Source organism: Antechinus flavipes, chromosome 2 (genome assembly GCF_016432865.1).
Source record: "Antechinus flavipes isolate AdamAnt ecotype Samford, QLD, Australia chromosome 2, AdamAnt_v2, whole genome shotgun sequence".
Lineage (NCBI taxonomy): Eukaryota > Metazoa > Chordata > Mammalia > Dasyuromorphia > Dasyuridae > Antechinus > Antechinus flavipes.
This window is the reverse complement of record NC_067399.1, coordinates 17,751,688-17,773,589: the sequence shown is the minus strand read 5'-3', so window position 1 is coordinate 17,773,589 and position 21,902 is coordinate 17,751,688. Positions and strand designations below refer to the sequence as shown.

Here is a 21,902-nt window from a genome sequence, read left to right as displayed (position 1 = left end):
AAATCAGCAGCACTGATCCAGGGCAGCCTAAAGCTACTGTTGCCTGTAGAGGAAGCTTGGGGAAATCTCCCCTTTGACTAAGAACAGAACTCAATCTTTAAAAAAAATGAGCAAAAAACAAAAAGAATTCTAACCATAGATAGCTTTTGTGGAGAAAGAGAAGAACAGATCCCAAACCCTGAGGATCCTAAAGGAAAATCATCTCCAGATGAAGCCCCAAAGAGTGATATGAGTTGATCCCCATCTCACAAGGTTCTCTTGGAAGAATTCAAAAAGGATCTTAAAATAAAGTTAGAAGAAAAAGGGGAGGAAATGAGAACTTTGCAAGAGAGTTTGGAAAAGGAAACAGAAATGATCTGAAGAAAATTCCGTAAAAATAGATTTAATGAGATGGAAAAATCACATAACTCCTTAGAAAATAGATTTGATGAAATGGAAAAAGTATAAATCTCATTACAAAATAGATTTGGGGAAAAAAAACAATTCATTGAAAAACAGAGTTTGTGAAATGGAAAAAAATCCAATGAGCAAAACACCTTACTTAATAGTTCAATTAGCCAAATACAAAGGAAAATAAAAAAGCTAACTGAAGAAAAAAATTCACTAAAAATTAGTATCCAACAAATGGAAGTGAATGACTCAATAAGTCTTCAAAAGTCAGTCAAACAAAACCAAAAATGAAAAAAAAAAAAGAAGAAGAAGAAGAAAATATAAAATATCTCATTGGAAAAACAAATGATCTGGAAAATAGATCTAGGAGAGGTAATTGGACTTCCTGAAAACCATGATGAAAAAAAGAGCCTAGACATCCTCTTTCAGGAAATCATCAAGGAAAACTGCCCAGATGTCCTAGAACCAGAGGGTAAAATTTAAAGAATTCTCTGATCATCTCCTGAAAGAGACTCCAAAATGAAAACAACAAGGAAAATCATAGCCAACTTTCAGAATTATCAGATTAAGTAAAAAATATTGCAAGCAGCCAGAAAGAAACAATTCAAATATTGAGTTGCCACAATTAGGATTACCTAGAATTTAGCAGCTTTCACTTTAAAGAATTGAAGAGCCTAGAATCTGATATTCCAGAAAGCAAAGGAACTTGATTGCAACCAAGAATCAACTACTCAGCAAAATTAAGCATCTTTCAGGGGAAAAGATAGACATTCAATGAAACAGTTGAATTTCATTCATTTCTGAAGAAAAGACTAGAGCTGAACAGAAAACTTGATCTTCAAATACAGAACTCAAGAGAAGCATAAAGAGGTAAAAAGAAAAGAAAAAAATAACTTAAAAAAGTTTAAAAGCTTATATCCCTATGATGCGAAAATGGTATGTTTAACTCTTGAGATCTATATCTCTGTTATGGGTATACTTAAAGGGTGAAGGTATAATTTGATTTTATTGTGATAATATAAAAAAGAAATTAGAGGGAGAATAGTGATTCTATTGGAAGAAGAGGAAAATGGAGTTAAAATGGGGGTAAATTATATCTTATGAAGAAGCAAAAAAGACCTATTGCAATTGAGAGAAAGAAGGGAGGGAGGGGTGAGCATTGTGTGAATTTTACTCTCCTAAGATTTGGCTCAAAGAGAGAATATCAGACAAACTTAGCATCACAGAAAAACTTGTATCACCCTTTAGGGAAGTAGGAGGAGAAAGGGGAAAGGAAAGGGGGAAATTAATAGAAGGGAGAACAGAAGTAGAAGGGAAAAGGGATAAGAAAAGGGGAGAAGCCTAGAGGAGGGAAGATTGAGGGAGATGATGATCAGAAGCAAAATACTGGGGAGGAGGGAAAGGAGGAAAAAAGAAAAGTATAACATGAGGAAAACAAGATGGCAGAAAATACAGAATTAGTCGTTTTAACTATGAATATAAATGGGGTGAACTCTCCCATAAAATGGAAGAGGATAGCAGACTGAATTAAAAACCAGAATCCTAAATTATGCTGTTTACAAGAAACAAATTTAAAGCAGATTGATACGTTCAGAGTAAAGGTAAAAAGCTGGAGCAGAATCTATTATGCTTCAGCTGAAGTTAAAAAAAAAAAAGCAGGGGTAATGATTCTAATTTCAGATAAGCAAAAGCAAATAGATCTAATTAAAGAAAAAAAGAAACTACGTCTTGCTAAAGGGTACTATAGATAATGAAGTAACATCATTATTAAACATATGCACCAAGTAGTATAGCATCCAAATTCCTAGAAGAGAAATTAAGAGAGCTGCAAGAAGAGTTAGACAGCAAAACTATACTAGTGAGGGATCACAACCGTGAACTACAAAATAAATAAGAAAGAAGTTAAGGAGGTAAATGGAATTCTAGAAAAGTTAGATATGATAGACCTTTGGAGAAAATTGAATGTAGACAGAAAGGAATATACTTTTTTCCTCAGCAGTACATGGAATCTATACAAAAATTGACAATGGATTAGTGCATAAAACCCTCAAAACCAAATGCAGAAAGGCAGAAATAGTAAATGCAGTTTTTTTCAGATCATAATGCAATTAAAATCACATGTAATAAAAGGCCAGGAGATAATAAACCAAAACTTAATTGAAAACTAAATAATTTAATTAATTAAGAATTAGTGAATGAAACAATAAATCATAGACATAATTAATAATTTCATCCAAGAAAATGATAATAATGAGAACACATACCAAAATTTATGGGATGCAGCCAAAGCAATTCTTATGGGAAGTTTTATATCTTTAGATGCTTACTTGCATAAAATAGAGAAAGAGAACATCAATGAATTAAGCATTCATTCAACTAAAAAAACTAGAAAAAGAACAAATTAAAATGCCCCAATTAAATACCAAATTTGAAATTCTGAAAATAAAAGGGGAGATTAATAAAGTTGAAAGTAATAAAACTATTGAATTAATAAACAAAAGTAAGAGGTGTTTTTATAGGGAAGCATTATATGTAATGAGGATAAGCTAGAATCATTCTCAAAGAGATCAGGGGTGAAAGAAGGTTGCCCACTGACACCATTATTATTCAATATTGTTTTAGAAATGTTAGCTTTGGCAATAAGAGAAGAAAAAGAGATTAAAGGAATTAGATTAGGTAATGAGGAAACCAAATTATCACTCTGCAGATGATATGATGGTATGCTTAGAGAATTCACTAAAAACTACTAGAAACAATTCACAACTTAGCAAAGTTGCAGAATACAAAATAAATCCACATAAATCATCAGCATTTTTATATATTGCCAACAAAATCCAAATGGAAGAGATACAAAGGGAAATTCCATTTAAAATAACTGTAGATACGATAAAACATTTGGGAGTCTGCCTGCCAAGGCAAAGTCAGGAACTATAGGAATACAATTACAAAACACTTTTTTCACACAAATAGTTAAATCTAACCAATTGGAAAAATAGTCGATGACTATAGAAATCTAGTGTTTGACAAACCCAAAGACCCCAGCTTTGGGGGTAAGAACTCATGTCTGACAAAAACTGCTGAGAAAATTGGAAAATAGTATGGAAGAACCTAGGCACTGAACCAATATCCAACATCCTACAAACCAAGATAAGGTTTAAATGGGTACATGATTTAGACATAAAGAATAATATTGTAAGTAAGTTAGAAAGGATACTTTATCTCTCAGATCTGTGGAGAAAGAAGGAATATGTGGCCAAAGAAGAAGTGGAATACATTATTGAATACAAAATGTACAATTTTGATTCTTAAGTTAAAAGGGTTTTGTACAAACAAAATCAATGCAGACAAGATTAGAAGAGGAGCAATAAACTGGGGAGAAATTTTACTTTCAAGGGTTCTGATAAAGACTTCATTTCTAAATATATATACAAAATTGACTGAAATTTATAAGAATTCAAGCTATTCTCCAACTAATAAATGTTCAAAGGATATGAACAGGCAATTTTCAGATGAAAAATTTAAACCATTTCTAATCATCTGAAAAGCTGCTCTAAATCACTATTGATCAGAGAAATGCAAATTAAGACAATTCTGAAATATCACTACACACCTCTCAGATTGGCTAAGATGACAGGAAAAGGTAATGATGAATGTTAGAGAAGCAGTGGGAAAACTGGGATAGCAATTTGGAACTATGCCCAAAGAACTATCAAACTGTATCCCAAAGAGATAAAGGAGAGAAAGAGATCCACATGTGCAAAAACGGTTGTGGCAGCCCTTTTTATAATGGCAATAAAATGGAAACTGAGTGGATGCTCATCAGTTGGAGAATGGCTGAATAAGTTCTGGTATATGAATGTTATGGAATATTATTGTTCTGTAAGAAATGATCAGCAGGATGATTTCAGAGAGGCCTGGGGAGATTTATGTGAACTGATGCTGAGTGAAATGAGCAGAACCAGGAGATCATTATGCAGGACAACAGCAAGATTATATGATGATCAATTCTGATGGATATGGCTTTCTTCAACAATGAGGTGATTCAGACCAGTTGCAATGGTCTTGTGATGAAGAGAACCAGCTGTACTCAGAGAGGACTGTGGGATCAGAGAGTGGATCACAACATAGTATTTTCACTCTTTTTGTTGTTTTTGCTTGCATTTTGTTTTTTTCTATTTTTTTTTTCCTTTTTGATCTGATTTTTCTTGTGCAGCATGATATTTATAGAAATATGTATAGAAGAATTGTGAATGTTTAACATATTTGGATATTTACCATCTAGGGGAAGATAGGAAAAAACTTAGAATACAAGTTTTGTAAGGGTAAATGTTGAAAATTATTCATGCATATATTTTGAAAATAAAAAGTTTTAATTAAAAATAAATGAATAAATGTATTATTTATTTTAAGTAAAAAACTTTAAAAGAAAGGAGGGACCCTAAAGAGTAGAATCAATTGTAATTCCAAGGTGTCAGACACCCTTTCTGGCTAAGGACTAAGACACTAATCAAGAAAGACAGCAGCCTATGAAGCACTGTAAAAACTTTCAGACCCCCAGAACTTGCTCTGAAAACAGCAGTGTGAAAAAGTCTAAAGTTTGAGACAATGCCTTTCCTTCTCTTATTCCCCAATTGATACCCCCACATACACAAACCTCTTAGGAATGAAATACAACATAAACTTAAAACTCAAAATCAAGAAATAAGGTGGTGAGATGAATAAACAACAGTAATAACAAAGAACCTGACCATTAAAAACTTCTGTGGTAACAAGGAAGATAAAAACAAACAAAAACTCAGAAGTCAAAATAACTACAAGCAAGCCTTACAGGGGAAAAAAAGTGAATTGGACACAAACCCAACAAGAATCCATAGAAGAGCTAAAAAATTATTTTAAAAATCAAAGAATATTGGTAGAGGAAATGTTGATTAAAGAAATGAAAGCAAAAGAAGAAAATTATGAAAATAAAATTGATAGCTTGATAAAAGAAGCACACACAAAAATTATTTTAAAAGAACTATCTAAATGAAAAAAGCTAAAACTGATGAAGACAAATCTTTTAAAAAGCAGAATTGGTCAAATGGGGAAAAGGGTACAAAAACTCACCAATGAAAATAATTCCTTAAGAATTAGAATTGAACTTGTAGAAGCTAATGACTTTATGAGACATCAAAGAATAAAAGAATAAGGTCAAAGGAATGAGGAGAAAAAGAAAATATAAAATATCATATAGGAAAAACAACTGACCAAGAAACTAGATCAAGGGGACACGATTAAAGAAAAAATCTAGATATATGTTTGCAGAACTTGTCAAGAAAAACTGCTCTGATGTCTTAGAATTAGAGGGTAAAATAGAAATTGAAAGAATCTACCAATCACCACCTGAAAGAGATCCCGAAATGAAAACTCCAAGGAATATTGTAGCCAAATTCCAGAGTTCCCAGGTCAAAGAGAAAATGCTTCAAGAGCCAGAAAGAAACCATTCAAATATCCTGGAGCCCCAGCGAGGATAACACAAGATTTAGCAACTACCACATTAAAGGGATAGATGTTGAGATATGATATTCCAGAAGGCAAAGGATCTGGGATTAAAACCAAAAATAAGCTACCCAGAAAAACTGAATATAATCCTTCAAAGGAAAAGATTTATATTTAATAACATAGAGAACTTTTAAGCATTTCTAATAAAAAGACTAGAGCTGAATGCAAAATTTGATTTTTCAAGTGCAAGACTCAAGAAACATAAAAAGTTAAACATAACAAAAAAACTACAAAGGACTCAATGAGGTTAAATTGTTTACCTTTCTATATGGGAAGATGATATTCATTTTTCCTAAGATTTTTGTCATTATTAGGGAAGTTAGAAAGATTTTACATAGAGAATATTGAAGTAAGTCATTATGTTGGAATGATATTTTTAAAATGAGATTAGAAAGACAGGTACCCTGGGAAAAGACTAAAAGAAGAAAAAGATTGGGAGAGAAGCAGCTAGGTGGCTCAGAGACTAGAGTACCAGCCCTGAAGTCAAGAGGACCTGAGTTCAAATCTGATCTTAGACACTTAATACTTTCTAGTTGTGTGACCTTGGGCAAGTCACTTAACCCTATTTGCCTCAGCAAAAAAAAAAAAAAAAAAAAAAAATTCAAGAAATTATCTGATATAAAAGAAGTACACAAGGAAAAACTCTTGTAGTAGGGAAAAATGAGGATGAAGGTGGTCAATACTTAAATGTCACCAACATCTAAATTGGGATTCCTAAAGAGGGAAAATACATGCACATAGTCAATTAATAATGTAAATCTCTTTCCCAACAAGAAGGGGGAATGGATAAGTGAAAAAGTGAGATGTTAACACAAGAAAGAGGGTGGATAAAAGAAGCAAAGTAGAGGAGGCAGAAGATAAAAAGAGAGAATAAGCAAAATAAAATAGAGTTGAGGGAAATGCACCATTAGTAATTATAACTATAAATGTGAATGAGATCAACTCATCCATAAAATGGAAGTAAATGTAGATTGGATTAGAAACAAGAATCAAATCTGTTGCTTACAAGAAATAGAGATGCACACAGAATTAAGATGAGGGGCTGGAGCAAAATTTATTATGCTTCAGCTGAAGAAAATAATGGGAATAGGAAAGATTATGCTTTTTCTCATCTGTAAATGGGCACCTTCACAAAAATTAAAACCTTATATTAGGGCAGAGAAGCAGAAGTATTAAACACACCTTTTTTCAAACTATAATACAATAAAATTACATTTAGTAAAAGGGCCGTAGAAGCCTAAATTAAAGGATAATTAGAAACTAATCAAAGAACAATTCATAGGAAATGATAATTTTATTTAAGAGAAAGACAGCAATGAGACAGCATTGCAAAATTTGTGAGATGTAATCAAAACAGTATTTAAGAGGGAATGTATATCTTTAAATCAATAAAAGAGAGGGGGTAAAAGATCAATAAATTAAGTATACAACCAAAAAAATCCCCTAGAAAAAATAAAATAAAAATCCTCAAATACTGAGATATAATTTCTTAAAACCAAAAAAGAAATGAGTAAAATTGAAAGCTTAAATAAAAACTGAACTAATAACTAAAACAAGGAGCTTGTTGTATTAAAAAAAAGAAAACACCAATAAAATACTTAAATTATTGGTGAATTTGATTTTAAAAAGGAAACCAATTACTAGTATCAAAACTGAAAAAGGTGATGTACCATCCATCTGATGAAATTAAAGCAAGTAGGAGTTATTTTGTTTTATGCTTATAAAAAAACAAATCCCTTAAATAAAATGGATAAATATTTATTTTTAAAATTATTAAATTTCATTTTAAAATTTATAAATTGACAATATATTTAAAAAGTAAATAGCTCAGAATAACAGAAGAGGATAATAGAATATTTAAATAACCCTACCTTAGAAAAGGAAATTTTAAAAGCCATCAATGAACTCCCTAAGAAAAAATCCCCAAGACTAACTGGCTTTACAAATAAATTCTATCAAACATTTAAAGAACAATAAATCCCAATAGTATATAAACCATTTGGGGAAAAAATAGGTAAAAAAAAAAAAAAAGAGTCCTGCCAAATTCCTTCTATGACACAAATTTGGTTTTGATACCAAAAACAAAAAGAAAGCTATAGATAAATTTCATTAATAAATATTGATGCAAAATTTTTCATTGAAATACTAGCAAGGAGATTATAGAAATATATCAAAAACCATGAGCCTAATTAACCATATGAATAACCATAACAGTAAAAATCAAATAATTTTATCAATAGATGCAGAAAAATCCTATGGGGAAATACAATACCTATTCCTATTAAACACAGTGGATAACATAATAGATACACATACGCACATCATCATCACTATGAACAAGCATTATTTGTAATTGGGATAAACTTGAATCCTTCCCACTAAAATCAGAAGTGAAAAAAGGATGTTTGTTATCATCAATAATATTCAGTATTGTACTAGAAATGTTTCTTATAGCAGTAAGATAAGGAAAAGCCATTGAAGGAATAAAAATAAACCATGAGGAAACAAAAACTGCAAATCATATGATGACATACTTAGAGAACCCTCAAGAATCAACTAAAAAACTAATTAAAACAATTAACACTTCTTCAAAGTTGCAGAATATAAAATAAGCCCATATAAATTACCAATATTTCTATTTACTACCTATACTAATAAAACAATAAAGTCCAGCAGGAAGGGATAGAGAAATTCTATTTAAAATAATTGCAAGTAATGCAAAATAACCGGGAGTCTACCTGCTAAGACAAACTCAGGGATTATGTGAACACAATTACAAAACACTTTTTACACAAATAAAGACAGATTTAAAGAAGTGGAGAAATATTGCTTATGAGTAGGTCAAGACATATAATAAAAATGACAATCTTACCTAAATTAATATATTTATTCAGTACCATACCAATCAAACTTCCAGAGAATTGTTTTTATAGAGTTAGAAAAAGAAATTCATCTGGAAGAACAAAGGATCAAGAATCAAGGGAATCAATAAAAAATAAAAAGTTAAGAAAGGCAAACTAGCAATCCTAGATTTCCAACTATATTGTTGTTATTATTGTTCAGTCATTTTTCAGTCCTTTCCAACTCTTGGGGTTTCTTGACAAAAATATTGGAGTAATTTGTTTCCTCCAGAAAGACAGAGGTCTGATTGACTTAGACAAGTTTATGATCTTTAGACTGAGTACGTATATCATTTAGATCTGGAAAGAACCTCCTAGATCGTTTAGTCTGACCCACTCCTTTGACATATTAGAAATTGATGTTCATGAATATGAATGTTCAGTGATTTGTTCAATGTCACACAAGTAGTAAACAGCAGAGAAGGAAATCAAAGTTGGGTCTTGTTACTCTATATCCAATACTCTTTACATTATGCCCTTCTACCTCTCCAGACACAATTGTTTCAAATTTAGTCCTTTTTGGTGCTTATAATTTGTTCACTCATTTTCTTCTAGGTCTTTGGGTTTCTTTGAAGCTGCTCCCTGGTGACCTCACACAAGTGCAGAAAGATTTCTCACACTTGGTTGACAGGAGCACAGCCATAGCTCGAAAAATGGGTTTCCCTGAAATCATCCTTCCAGGTAAGTAATTCAGGCTCAACAATGACTCCATTCCCATTATTGGTTGAATTAATTTGATGAAGTCATAGGAATGCTAGCTAGAAGAATTGAAATTCTTCCCTATTTATAACTGCTCCCTCTGAGGGCATTAGAACTTAAATAACTTCCAAACATTCAGATTTCTTAGAAACCAGGATTTTCAGGCTCTAAAAAAATCTGTCTTTTTCCATTAGTAAATTTGAAAACAAATTTTTAGTGATCTAAAATTCCAGAATTTCTCTCCCCAATGACTCCTCCCTTGATTCTTTCTGTACAAACATATTCCTAGGTATATAGAAGAAGTGTTTGTGTTGCTGCAATGTAAGGTTAAAAGGAGATTTTATGAATATCTCCAAATATCTGAAGGGATGTCTGTGGGTCTAGAAATGTTAGCCATAGCACTGAAATCCTACTTACTGATGTCATGATAACTTACTTAGAAAGTTCTAGGGAATCAGCTAAAAAAATCATTGCGTCAGTAGCTTCAGTAAAGTTGTAGACTTCTGATTGATCCTATAAACTCAACAATATTTCCAGATAGCAGTAATAATTTAAAAAAATAATCAAAAGGAAATCCTATTCAAAATAATGGTAAAATATTTAAAATATATAGGAATCATTCTGTCAAAGTACCTGTAATTACAAATTACAAAATGCTCCTTAAGGAAATAAAACAACTTAAATAACTGATGAGATATATTCAATGCTCATTGCTGGGCCATGCCAACATAATTAAGATGACCAAAAAACCAAGATTACTCTGTAAATTTAGAGTTATGTCAATCAATCAATCCCAGAAATAAGTTGACAAAATAGTAACAATTTGGAGAAATAAAAAATCCAGGATGTCAAAGGAAACAACAATAAAATAAAAAATCAAAGTAAAAAAAAAAATAAAACTAAAATGTAAAGTCATAATCATCAAGTTTCTTTGGCACTGGTTTAAAAAGAAATAGAAAAGTAGATCATTGAGTTAGACTTGACAAGGAAGAATTAAAACCTAATATGCAATAAACTTTGAGTCATAAATTGCCTAGAAAAGACAGATTAAATAGAGATTTCAATCTGCTTGAGCTCAGAGGGCAAGACTAAGATTGGAGTTATTGGTTGGAAAAAGACATAGGAATCCTTCATGTTGTGGAGATGGCTTTCTGAGAATTTACTGTGGCCAGCAGTAAAGTGTCCTGTGTTAGGAAGATTCCCTCTTATTTGAGTTCAAGCCAAGATTGGATAATTTACTGAATATCCAGCAAATAGGATTTATTTATGGGATATGAGTTGCATTAGATAGCAACTGAGATCCTTCCAATGAGCGTTCTGTCAACTGATTATTTTTATGATGGAAGATAGTTCTTTTTTCTCCGGGAAGACAGAGATCTGATATGGATCTGATTGAAACTTTGGGCAGAGTAAATACTGCTATATCTATAAAGATATGGGTAGGGAGGAATCCTCAAATGTCTTCTGCTTCATCCCCATCTCCAGGCTGGGTGGCCTCTGAAAAACTGGACGATGTTCGAAAGATGTTTGCCCAATCGTGTTAAAATGCTTTTTTCCCAGACCACCACTCTAGCTATTTCGGTTTAAATTCAAATATACCCGTTCCCAACTGCCTCCAGACTTCAACATCTCACTCCGATCTGGGTGGTGGTGACTATCAGCGTGCCAACCACAGAAGGAATCCTGCCTCCCAAAATCTTGGTCTTATTTCCAAAACACACAAGAGAGAATTTCTCTGGAGATGGCAGAAAATTGAATCAAGCTGCTTTAGGATGAAATAAAATACTCTGGGCTTTCAGCGGCAAGGCTTATTGGGGAGAATAAAGTAACTCTAGCATCACGCAAAAATGAGATGCCATACCACCCGTGGTTCGCAGCAGTAGAAAAAAAGACCGTTTCTTATAATTGTAACCAAATGTGCTGCATGTCTTAAATCAGCCAAAGATTACTAATAAAGTCCAAGGAGACAAATGATTTTGATTTGTGGGTCAATCAGCAAACAATTACTAAATGTTTATTATGTGCTAGGTATTTTCTAAACACATGGAATAAAAGGACAAAAGGTCCCCTGCTCTCACTTTCTGAGTTCCCCCTCTCGGTCCTGAGAGACTCATTCCTCATTTCCATGTTGTAGGGGATGTTCGGAATGACATCTATGTCACTCTGATCCACGGTGAGTTTGACAAAGGGAAAAAGAAGACACCGAAGAATGTCGAGGTGACCGTTTCCGTGTATGATGAGGATGGCACGTTGCTTGAGGTAGGTTGTTCTGCTCAGAGATGCACCTACCCACTGTGAGATTGCACAGGTTTTCCCCTGATTGGTGATTAGATTGCTGTAGACCTTGATTATTGTGTAGTGTATATCTACTCTATTCCTCTGATCGACTACTCTATTTCTTAGCCAGTACCAAGTGGTTTTGATGATTGCCTCTTTATAATAGAGTTTTTGACTTGGTATTATTAAACCACCTTCCTTTGTATTTTTTGTCATTAATTCCCTTGATATTCTTGACCTTTTGTTCTTTTGGATCCCTAATTAGTGCTAATTCCACATTAAACAATAGCAAAAGCAAATAAACTTTCTAACGATTAAATGTTCAATTATTTCAGTCATGTCCAACTCTCCATGAACCCATTTAGGATTTTCTTAGTAGAGATACTGGAATGGTTAAATATTTCCTTCTCCATCTTGTTTTACTGATGAGGAAACTGAGGCAAATTGAATTACTTGTCCAGGGTCACCCAGCTAGTAAGTGTTCTAGAGGCCATTTTTGAACTCAAGGACATGAGTCTTTCTGACTCTAAGCTTGGCTCCCGACCCAGTTCTCTATCCACTGCACCACCCAGCTATCTACTAATCAGAGGTGTCCAAAGAATCATAGTATGATAGCATCAGTCTGGAACTGGAAGGGATCATCAAGGTCTGCAAGTTTAAATGGCAACATTTTGGAGTGGACATTGGGAATCTCACGGATCTCAAACTAGAGATCTCAAAGCATAATTAAAACCACCGCCTCATTTGATAGAGGAAGAAACTGAGGGGTTTGATAACTCACCCAAGTAACAGGTGGCAGAGAGTCAGATCTCCAAATGGTTCTTCTGACTTCAGATTCAAGGTTCTTTCCACCATGTCACACTGCCAGGAGGAAGTAAGCTCCTCCTCAGGTAAATAACAGAAAGGTTCTTGTCTGCTCTGTTGTGGGACTGATTCTTTTTTCAGCTATGGCTTGGTCTAAGTGTTCACCGAGTTCTCTTCCAATTGTAAAAAGGCTATGATTTTGTGATATTATCCCAATCTGGATCCAGCATAAAATGAGTGAAAGGGCATAATCTATAATATTTCTGGAAAGATGGGTATGAGCCAAGTTGAGAAATTTTAAACTTTATCTTGGGGGCAATGGGAAGCTATTAAAGTTTCTTTTTTAAATAGGGGAGTGATATATTGAGACTTATGTTTTTGGAATGGAGAAAATATTAAAAAAAAACCGGTTGGAGACCACTTAAGAAGCCAGTATGATAGATTCCATGATGGGTCTTTAGGCTTGCTTGTGCTTGGGCAAATCACTTAATCTCTATTTGCTTCTGTTTCCTCATCTGTAAAATGGGGATAATAATAAGAACCAACTCCCGGGGGTATTGTGAATATCAAAGGAGAGAATAGTTGTAAAAAAAAAAAAAAAAACCCAAAACTTAGCACAATACCTAGCATGCTATAGGAATCATAAGACAACAGTGACAAACTATGATGATTTCTATAGCATGAAATCATCATTGTTTGTCATTGTTGTTTTATGAGTCTGTTGGCTCTTTACAACTGTCCCCTGCAATGCTAAAATTCCTGGCTTCGTGATGTTGTCTGCAATAACACTGAAAGAAGTATCATTTCCTGTCAGAGACATGGGCCAAGCACCGTAGTTTCATGTTTCAACTTGAATTCTATTTTTTCAAGCTAATGGATCATTTTCAAACATGTCAAATTCCTCAAGTCCTTGAGGGCAGATCACTGGGAACATTATTTGGTTGTTGTTTTTTTTTATTGTAAATAACATTTTCTACACTTGGATTCCCTTGGACAAATAGAGCCTAAGGTATTTTCCCCTCATCAAACTTGAGAGCTGAAAGGAAACATATCCTCTCATCCAAATGTCCCATTTTAGAAATGAAGAACCTAATTTTCAGAAGTTAAGTGACTTACTTTGCCAATTTCACACAACAAGGTCATGGTAAATCAGTGTCCTTACTCTTATTCCGAGACAACTCTACCAGTACCATGTGTCTCATACAATGCAATGCAATGTCTTTCATGATTTAAAAATAGTAGTAATGGTAATAATAACGGACATATATAGCATTTTATTTATATTACTTCATTTAAGCCTTGGAAATCTGTAAAGTAAGTTCTCTGTAATAAGCATTAAGTTCCTACTATGTGCTATGTCCTGTGTGCCATACTACCAGAGGGAAGGACAACATGTAGATTTTTAAAAGAGGAATATAAATGATGAATGAAATATAAATATATAATATATAAAAATATAAATAAAATATACAAAAATAAATGAAAATAAATAAAACACATACAACTTTGTATCATTTGATTTTCTAGAATAGAAGGAAGCACTAGCAGTTAAAGGGATCAAACAAGGCTTGCTAGAGGAGGTGATATTTGTGCTGAGATTTGAAGGAAGTTAGGGATTCTATGAGGCAAAGAGAAGGGAGCCCAATTCAATCATAGGGGTCAGCTTACACCAGAACTTGGGGATGGGGAATTGCAATGTCATGTTTGACTAAGGAATAGAAGGTCAGTCGTATCCGATAATCAGAGAAAGGTTGCCTGAAGCCAGGCTGGGGAGGGTTTTAAAGGTCAAACCAAAGGCGACATTTTACATGTGACCAAAAGTTGCCACTGGAATTTTCTGAGCAAAGACTTGACGAGGTCCTTCATATGTGCAATTTTGGGAATATCTGTTTGGAAGCTGAGGTAGAATGGATTGGAGTGGTAAGAAACTAGACTAAAAGACTAATGAGAGCAGGATCTTTCAATAGGTCAGGTGAAGGACGACAAGTCCCAGTCTAGTGGGGTGGCTGTAAAGAGTAGAGATTATAGGGTACAAGTGAGAGATGTCCTGGAGGCAGAAATGGCAAGATTTGGCAAATAGTTAAATATAGAAGTTGAGAGAGAGTGAGGAATCAAGGATAAGAACTTGGTTCACTGATGCCCTCAGTGGTTTACAGAAGATAGATGATGAGACCCATTTTGCATCTGGTATATTTAAGATGTTTTTGGAGAATCAATTGGAGAGAAAGCCGTAGTGGATAGAGTGTTGGATTAATTGTTGAGAAGATCTGAGTTTGAATTCTGCTTATATAACCCTGGTCAAGTCATTTAAACTATTTTAGCCTGCAAAATTGGTATAATTGGTGTAATAATAAGTCCTATTTCCCCAGATTGTAATGAGGAACAAATGAAATAATGACATAAAGCCCATTACAAACCTTTGAACATTATGTAAATGTTCTATAGTAGTAGTAGTAATAGTAGTAGTAGTAGTAGTAGTAGTAATGATGGTAATAGTGATAATGATAGTGGTGGTGGTAGTAGTACTAGTAGTATTTGTAATTATAAGTAAACATTACTAGTAGTAGTAATCTTGGTCACTAGCCCAACCAAGCCTAACCAAAACATTTATTAAGTTCCTGTTTTGTATCAGGAATTATGCCAGACTCTGGAGATACAAAGATATAACCAAAAACATTCTACTGTAAATACTGTATTTCCATTTTATGGAAGAGGAAACTGAATCATAGGGGCTTTGTGTAATCCCAAGGGAGAAAAAGACTCAGGATAATCTGAACAAGAATCATATCTTCTTTTCCATGATCTTTTATAGAACTGTATCTCTACATCTGATAAAATGAATAACAAATAATTTATTTTTATTTATTAAAAATAACAAACTAAATAACACATTTATTTTGCACTTATGTGCCAAGCACTGGGGATACAAATTCCTCACACACACCAGGGTGCCCTCTGGGAACTTACTTTCTAATGGAAAAAAACAGTACATATAAGGCAATGGAAGCCAGTGAGGGAAGTTTTAGTCTAAAAAGTTAAAGGGATGATGATCTGGATCATAGAGAAGTAAATTGACACACCCCATCCAGGAACAATGGCAAAACTGACCTAATCTTGGTTCATGGTTCCAAAACTGTAGGAGTTGGAGGGGGCGAGAGAGGAGGCGCAGGGAGTGAAAAGTAAAAAGTAACTAGGCTGTTCCTAAGGAAGTTGTGGAGGTGGCCAGAGAGAAAGTGAAGTGAAGCATGTCTGGGTTATTCCTAAAATAGCCTTTTGGGAGGAGTAGGCACTAATTCAGAGAATCAAGTCCCAGGAAAGATATTCAACCACCACTGCTTTTCTCAGCACTAAGAGTAAAAAGAAGGGGAAAGAAGGAAAAAAAAAAAAACTAGAAAGATTAAACAAATGTGTAATTTTTTTATGCTGCCATATTTGCGTTTTGTTTTTTTTTGTTTTTTTTTGGTTGTTGCTCACCACTTGTGTCCATCTTTTTGTGATCCCGTTTGGGGTTTTCTTGGCAAAAAATATTGGAGTTGTTTGCCATTTCCTTCTCCACTCATTTTACAGATAAGAAAACTGAGGCAAACAGGGTTAGCTCCTCAGAAAAAGTAGTAGAGTAGTGCTTTTGTGCCTATCACAGACTTTCGTGCAAAATGGTATTGAGGGAAGCATGGTGGTCACATGGAGGAGGAAGGAAAAATGACTATGGTAGATGGATGTTTCCTTTGTGGATCTTTTATTCCTCTTTTTTTTTTTTCTATATCCAAAGAAAGCTATTCATCCAGGTGCTGGCTATGAAGGGATTTCAGAATACAAGTCTGTTGTCTACTACCAAGTCAAGCAGCCCTGCTGGTATGAAACAGTGAAGGTAAGTATGTACCTTGGTTAAAACTATTATTTCCATCATTCAATGCAACAAGCATTTATTAAGCACTTTTTGTATACCAGGTACTGGACTAGAAATGCAAAGACATGAATGAAATGATCCTTGCCCTCAAGAGGACTGCAGTCTATTAGGGGAAAACATGTTTATAGATAAGTCAGTACAAAATATATACAAGTATATACAAATATACAAAATATATACAAAGGCGAGACAATCTCAGGAGGCAAAGAAATTAATAATTAGGCTGGAAGAATTCTTCCTGGGACAATTCTGTCCTTCCACGTATCACTACGGCAATCATACCGTTGTTGCGGCTTGTTACCTTCCTTGCTCTGCCCCCCGCATTTAATCACCATGAGAGTTTAGAAAGGTATTCCTGTGGTTTTCAATTTGGGACATAGTGAAATTAGGGCAGTACTTAATGGAAAGGAAGAAAAGTACCACGGTGGGCAGCCATCTCTTGCCTCACATTGCTCACTCTCTCACAGAGGACAGCTCTTGGCTCAGATGAGGGTTGAAAAGCTGCAATCCAAACTGAAGTGAAAGGAGCTTGGGGAAAATACAGTTTCAAGCCCTGACAGCCATTTCCTGATATTTTCAGCCCTAGGTTTCTAATGAAATTCCCAGAACCTCACGTCACTTTCAACATCCCATTTTATTTCTCCTCGTGTCCCCTAACCTTGATCGTTCAGGGCATTAGAATTTTTTAAATATCAGTGAGGATCCTTTTCATTGACTAGTACTTTATCATCAGTGAGGATTCTTAGAACAGGCTTATTTGTTAGGGTGGACAGACATTTTACAGATGAGGAAACTGAGGCTGTCATAGACTACGTGACTTTCTCACAGTCACATAGTTAGAGAGAGCAAAATGAAAGTCATGAAGACCTGAATTTGAATCTTGACTTTTTTTCTTATTACTTCTGTGATCTTTGCCTCTTTGGCCTTCAGTTTCTCCATCTGTAGCATCAGAGTGTTAGACTAAAATGACTTATGATTCTTCTAGCTATAAGTCTATAATCCCATGATTCTTCCTAATTACATACTGGATGTGTGACCTTGAACAAGTCACATCATTTCTTTGACTCAGTTTCCTCCTCTGTTAAATAGAGGGGTTGGATTTGAATAAGAACTATGATTCTTGGGTATGGATCACAACATAGCATTTTCACTCTTTTTGTTATTTGCTTACATCTGATTTTCTCATTTTTTTGTTTTGATCTGATTTTTCTTGTGCAGTGAGATAATTGTATAAATATATATATATATGGATTTAATTTAATATTGTATTTAATATATTTCTACCATGTTTATCATATATTGGATTACTTATCATCTAGGGGTGGGGGTGAGAGAAAGGGGGGAAAATTGAAACATAAGGTTTTTCCAGGGTTAAAGTTAACAAATTGCATATATTTTAAAATTTAAAAGCTTTAACCAAAAGAAAAAGAAAAAGAACTATGGTTCTTTCAAGCTCTATAGCTGTATCCTGATTCCGACACTGTAGCTATATTATCCTGGACAAGTCATTTTCATATTTCTGGGCCTCAGGTTGTAGGTATTAAATAAGTCATTGTCAGACCATCCACAGGCATTTATTAAGCACCTTCTGTCTATCAGGCATGATACAAAGGAAAGCTCTCAAAGAGCTAAAAGTCTATTGAGGAAAGCTCCATCGTTAGGAGCAGACAAAGTTCTGATCTTGGTGCCAGTGAAGTAGGGGGTCCTTTCTCCAGTCAGCTAGTACTTATTAAGAGCCTACTATGTACCAGGCACTGTGCAAAATGCTGGGGATAAAAGGAAGGCAAAATATCATTCCCCGCTCTCAAGGAGCTCATGGTCTGATGAGAATCTGTGGGACCCAGGCAGAGAGAAGGACCAGTGGTCAAGCAAGTAGTGCTGTTCCCAAGGCTCTTGGGTTTAGGATCCTGGGCTGTCTCCTTTGGCGAATTGGGGATTTGACTTTTTATCTCTGTTCCACCTCCTTTTCCTGTTAGATACACTCTCTCACTGCATTGAGTGTATTGAAATCTTTCTGAATTTGAAAAGTTTTTAAATGGGGAGAAGACTTGACCAGTATTTCCTACCTAATTCAATTTACTGGCAAATGACATTTTCCAGCTCTGGTGGGTTTGACTCTTGGGAACATTATGTCCGTTCCATCCCAATCTTCACCCCCAGGAAAAACTAACGACGTGAAATATTATCACCATGAAGAAGGACTCGGGTTTTGATACTCGATGCAGATTCAGTTGCCTGACTAGAGATTTATTAAAACTAAACTTGGTGGCTGATCAGAGGAAAGAATGGGGTATCCTGGGCCTCCAAATATTCATCTGGGTTATGGTAATGCTAAGGCAGTTCCTGAAATCAGAGTGTTGATGTAGCAACTCCAAAGATAACATCCCAATCTTTCCTTTTGGTGTGGAAACACTCCAAACTTTAATAGATGTTTGAGATGTTTTCCCTCATTGAGGAGGACAGGGTGTGTTCTGGAATGATTGGTTGGAAGCAAGATGGCACCTGTCAATTCATTCCCAGACTTTCGCTTTGAAGTCTGTGAGCCCAACCATTGGTTGAGAGGAATAAGAATATCAGATTAGAATATTTCTTATTTATTCAAGGTTACCTATCAAGAGGGTCTTCTGGATATGTGGATTTTGGGGCCCAGAGGGACACTTATGCATGAAGTAATTGTTGAAAGGGGAGAGAATGTGTCCTTAGAAATAGAAATAAAAGATATAATTTTTAAATATTAATATAATAATATAATTGTGATATAGATATATTTTATTTAATTGTGCATTGAACCAGAACCTGTTCCCCAAACACCTGACAATCTAATACAAATTAGAGCTGAATCAATTTTTTTCCAATTTACAAAAATTGATTTCCTTTTCTCCCTACCCTTCACCATTGAAGAAAAAAAGAAACAGGTGGTGGGAGGAGAAAAGAAAGAAGGAAGGAAGGAAGGAAGGGAGGGAGGGAGAAAGGAAGAAAGAAAGAAAGGAAGGAAGCTTTTCTCTCCAAGTCTGAATGGAGAAAGGAAGGAATGAAGGAAAGAAGGAAAGAAGGAAGGAAGGGAGGAAAGAAGGGAAGGAGGGAGGGAGAAAGGAAGGAAGGAAGCTTTTCTCTCCAAGTCTGGATGGAGGAAGGAAGGAAGGAAGAAAAAAAGAAGGAAAGAAGGAAGGAAGGAAGAAAGGAAGAAAAGAAGGAAGGAAGGAAGGAAAGAAGGAAGGAAGGAAGGAAGGGAAGGAGGGAGGGAGAAAGGAAGAAAGGAAGGAAGGAAGGAATAAAGGAGAGAGGGAGGGAAGGAAGGAGGGAAAAAGGGAAAGAAGGAAGGAAGAAGTGAGTGAGCAAAACTCTTGTAACTAATATACACAGAAAGCCAAACCACCTGCCCCAGTGACCATATCTCCATCTTCTCTGAATCCTTTGTATTTGGTAGGTAGGTAATGGGTACCAGGTTTCCTCCTCAGTTGTTTGGTGACATTGATTACAGTTCTTAAATAATTTTCAAAGGAAGAAACAATAATCACTTACAGAGTTGGAAACAGCCATTGACATCACTGGTTTAGGGAATTCCCAGGTGAGGAAGCTCTTTGTCAGGGCAGGTCCACACCTTTCCCCTTAGGTCCTCCCCAACTACCTGGAATAAGTGATGCGGTCAGGCTCCCACCAGCTGTGTGAATTCAGCTCTTTCTGGTTCCCAGGTGCCTTCCCTACTTCTCAGCAACTAACTCTAGAGCAGAGTACTAGTAAATTGACATGGGAAGAATTATCTGTTGCAAAGAAGCGCCCGACTAGGGACAAGGGGATGATTTAGTTCATTCCCCAGTCTTCCCATCTGCTTGTGGGGAAGCCTCCCAGTGGGTGAGCGGTTTGTTGGCCTTGGATTCGGAACACCTGGTTGGAATTCCTGACCCATCTACCTCATAACTATGTGCCTTTGGGCAGCTCAGCTTCCTTCTCTTTGAAGTGAATCAGTTGGACGTAATGACTTCTGGGATCTTTTCTGGCTACCGATCTATAGATTCTGTGGAACCTTTTAGATCTATGTTCCAATGAAAGCACTGCTCTTATGAAGATGCTTTTTTTTGTCCTCCAACTCTCGAAATTCTACGATGGGAACACTAACACAGGGCTGATAATAAAAGAAATGTGAGAATGAATTTAGAATGCACACAGACCTTAACAGGGGGAGAAAAACTAACCATTTGACAAGCATTTAGGAAGACACTGCCATGTACCATGTTAGACATTCAGAATATCAATGTCCCATCTTCCATAACTTCTCATTCTAACGGGAGAGACAACATGAGTTATCAAAAGATATGTCTATGCACATACATTATTTTCCAGCAAGCAATATCAATTTATTTCTATTCCCCAGAGTGAAGACAGTTGATTCTAAAGGATAGACATTAAGTTCTTACCTCTCTATCCTTATAATTATTATTACTAGTATCATACAAGCTTCAACCCAAATCCCACAGGATGAATCATGGCTGGTTCCAGTTAAATGGCCCATACAACATTTAGGAACTGTGTATATCTTCCTCCTTCTTCTGTTACTTCACTCTGCATCAGCTTATGAAAATTTGCCCATAGTTCTCTGAGTTCCTTCTATTCAGTGTTTTTCAACTCAATAAATTTCCATCATATTTAAATATCACATGTTGTTTAGCCATTTACCAGTCAATGGATTATTTTATTTTACAATTTCTTTGTTATCACAAAAGAGGCTGTGATAAATATTTAATATAATATAACATATAAGTAGATAGATAGATAGATAGATAGATAGATAGATAGATAAATAGATGGATAGATAGATAGATAGGTGGGTGAGTGGATGGATGGATGGATAGATAGATAGATAGATAGATAGATAGGTAGGTAGATAGATAACCTGCTTGCTTTTTTCCATTTTGGACCTCCTTCAGATGGCAATCCCTGCCCCATAATGGGATCAGTGGCTCAAAAGGCACAAATAGTTGTTTCTGGAGAAACTAACTTTTCATTGAGTTTCTCTGAGTTCTAAATAAAAGCTTCTTTGGTTGGAAATAGAGCTGCCTTCTATCAGATTGCTTTCTGTGAGATGCAGGGGTTATAGTGAGTCTTTCTAAATCGTCTGGTCTCATAGGATTAGCCACAGAGGTAGAAAGTTATATTAAATATTCAGTCTTTCCTTCTTAATATGCAGGTATCTATCGCCATTGAAGAGGTCACCCGTTGTCATCTCAGATTTACTTTCCGGCACAGGTCGTCACAGGAATGTAAGTATCAAGATGTCTGTACCACAGACATCTTCCAAGAACAATATTGATTCTTGCTTCACTGTACTTTTTAGGGGCCCTGGAGACTGACTGTGTTTGGAAAGCAGACATGGCCAAGTCCAGCCC

At 35.1% G+C, this 21,902-nt stretch overlaps 1 protein-coding gene across 1 annotated transcript in view; it reads left to right on the top strand.

Moving 5' to 3' along the window:
• Nucleotides 1-21,902, top strand: part of DOCK5 (dedicator of cytokinesis 5) — a 238,954-nt gene that overhangs the window by 129,261 nt on the left and 87,791 nt on the right. The window contains exons 13-16 of the mRNA XM_051974162.1: nt 9,387-9,512; nt 11,665-11,789; nt 16,381-16,479; nt 21,704-21,776. Coding sequence (XP_051830122.1) covers nt 9,387-9,512; nt 11,665-11,789; nt 16,381-16,479; nt 21,704-21,776 — 423 coding nt within the window. The remainder of the gene's footprint in view (nt 1-9,386; nt 9,513-11,664; nt 11,790-16,380; nt 16,480-21,703; nt 21,777-21,902) is intronic.